This window comes from Salvelinus sp. IW2-2015, linkage group LG18, assembly GCF_002910315.2.
Source record: "Salvelinus sp. IW2-2015 linkage group LG18, ASM291031v2, whole genome shotgun sequence".
In the NCBI taxonomy this organism is placed as follows: Eukaryota; Metazoa; Chordata; class Actinopteri; order Salmoniformes; family Salmonidae; genus Salvelinus; species Salvelinus sp. IW2-2015.
The window spans coordinates 52,194,189-52,195,873 of record NC_036858.1 but is presented as its reverse complement, the minus strand read 5'-3'; the positions used below and the strand labels follow the sequence as shown (position 1 = coordinate 52,195,873).

General features: G+C 44.7%; 1 protein-coding gene across 1 annotated transcript in view; it reads left to right on the top strand.

The window, feature by feature from the left end:
- Window positions 1–1,685, top strand: part of LOC111977952 (slit homolog 1 protein) — a 67,239-nt gene that overhangs the window by 12,574 nt on the left and 52,980 nt on the right. The window contains exons 5-7 of the mRNA XM_070448707.1: window positions 657–728; window positions 822–893; window positions 1,097–1,240. Of these exons, the coding sequence (XP_070304808.1) occupies window positions 657–728; window positions 822–893; window positions 1,097–1,240 (288 nt within the window). The remainder of the gene's footprint in view (window positions 1–656; window positions 729–821; window positions 894–1,096; window positions 1,241–1,685) is intronic.

Here is a 1,685-nt window from a genome sequence, read left to right as displayed (position 1 = left end):
GAAGAGAGGAGAGAGGAGAGAGAGAGAGGAGAGAGGAGGAGGAGAAGAGAGAGAGAGAGACAGAGAGAGGAGGAGGGGTTAATGAGACGATTAATGGTTGAGGTTGTCTTTAGCTCTTGCCAACTGAAATAGAGTAGTGTAACCTCTGACCCAAGGGACTCACCAGTCGTATGTACATTATCATTATATTGAGGTTTCTTCAAGAACTTCCTAAGAGGCCGATGATATTTGGGAGAGGTGGTTGAGAATGCAACAATGAAATTACAGAACAGTGTGTGAAATTGGGTGTATTAATGTGGGTGTTAGGGTGGCGGTCCATATGAAGGCTGTCTCTGTTAAATGCCGTGTTAACAGGAATCCATCCAGACACTGGCCAAGTAACAACTGAGTGGTGTATGTGTGTGTGTGTGGTGTGTGTGTGTGTGTGTGTGTGTGTGTGGTGTGTGTGTGGTGTGTGTTGTGTTGTGTGTGTGTGTGTGTTGTGTGTGTGTGTGTGTGTGATGTGGTGTGTGTGGTGTGTGTGTGTGCGTGCGTTGCGTGGTGGTGCGGGTGCTGTGTATGAGTGTGTTGTGCGTGCGTTATGTGTAGTGGGTGTGCGTGCGCGTATTGAGTGTGTTGTGTGTTTAATTGAGTTGCACAGCTCTCTCTCTCTCCAGAGATCTCAGTAATAACCAAATATCAGAAATAGCTCCTGATGCTTTCCAGGGTCTGAGATCCCTCAACTCACTGTGAGTCACTCTGCTTTCACATAAATACAATGTCTTATTGATTGGGCGATTGATTGATTGTTAATTAATATATCAATTGGTTGATATTAACAGAGTCCTATATGGGAATAAGATCACGGAGCTTCCCAAAGGAGTGTTCGACGGACTATATGCCCTGCAACTACTGTAAGTACACAAAATAATGGGGTATACAAACAATAGTAATACTAGTTATTCTCTTATGACACTCATCTTATATTGATGCTTTCCACATCTCCCTTGTCTCCTTTCCACTTTCTTTCCCTCCCTTCTTCCCTCCGTCCATCCCCACCCTCTCTCTCTCGCTCTCTCGCACTCCCTCTGTCTCTCTTTCTACCTCCCTCTCCCAGGTTGTTGAATGCCAATAAGATCCACTGTGTTCGGGCCAATGCCTTCACAGACCTGCAGAATCTCTCTCTACTGTCTCTGTATGACAACAAGATACAGACTGTGGCCAAGGGCACCTTCGCATCTCTCAGAGCTATACAGACGCTGTGAGTTTCACACACACACACACACACACACACACACACACACACACACACACACACACACACACACACACACACACACACACACACACACAAACCAACACATGAATGGAAGCTTGAGGTAAAAAGCAGAGTAAATCTATCATCGTGACAATGACAATTATACACACACACACTCACACACAAACACACACACCCTCAGGTCATTAAAAATCAAGCCAATACACCCTCCAACCAAGCGAGTGCAGCCTTACCAAACACTGTTATCAATACTGACTGCAAACTGCAGTAGGTTTTTGACTGATTGTCTTGGTCAGTTTATGTTTAGCAAGAACAATTGTGTTATGTTGTGTAACACATACAAACAGGTATATGCAGGCACACAAACTCAGACACACAGAAACACACCTGTCAAGTTGATTGATAATGTTGTCGCTAGGCTCATCTG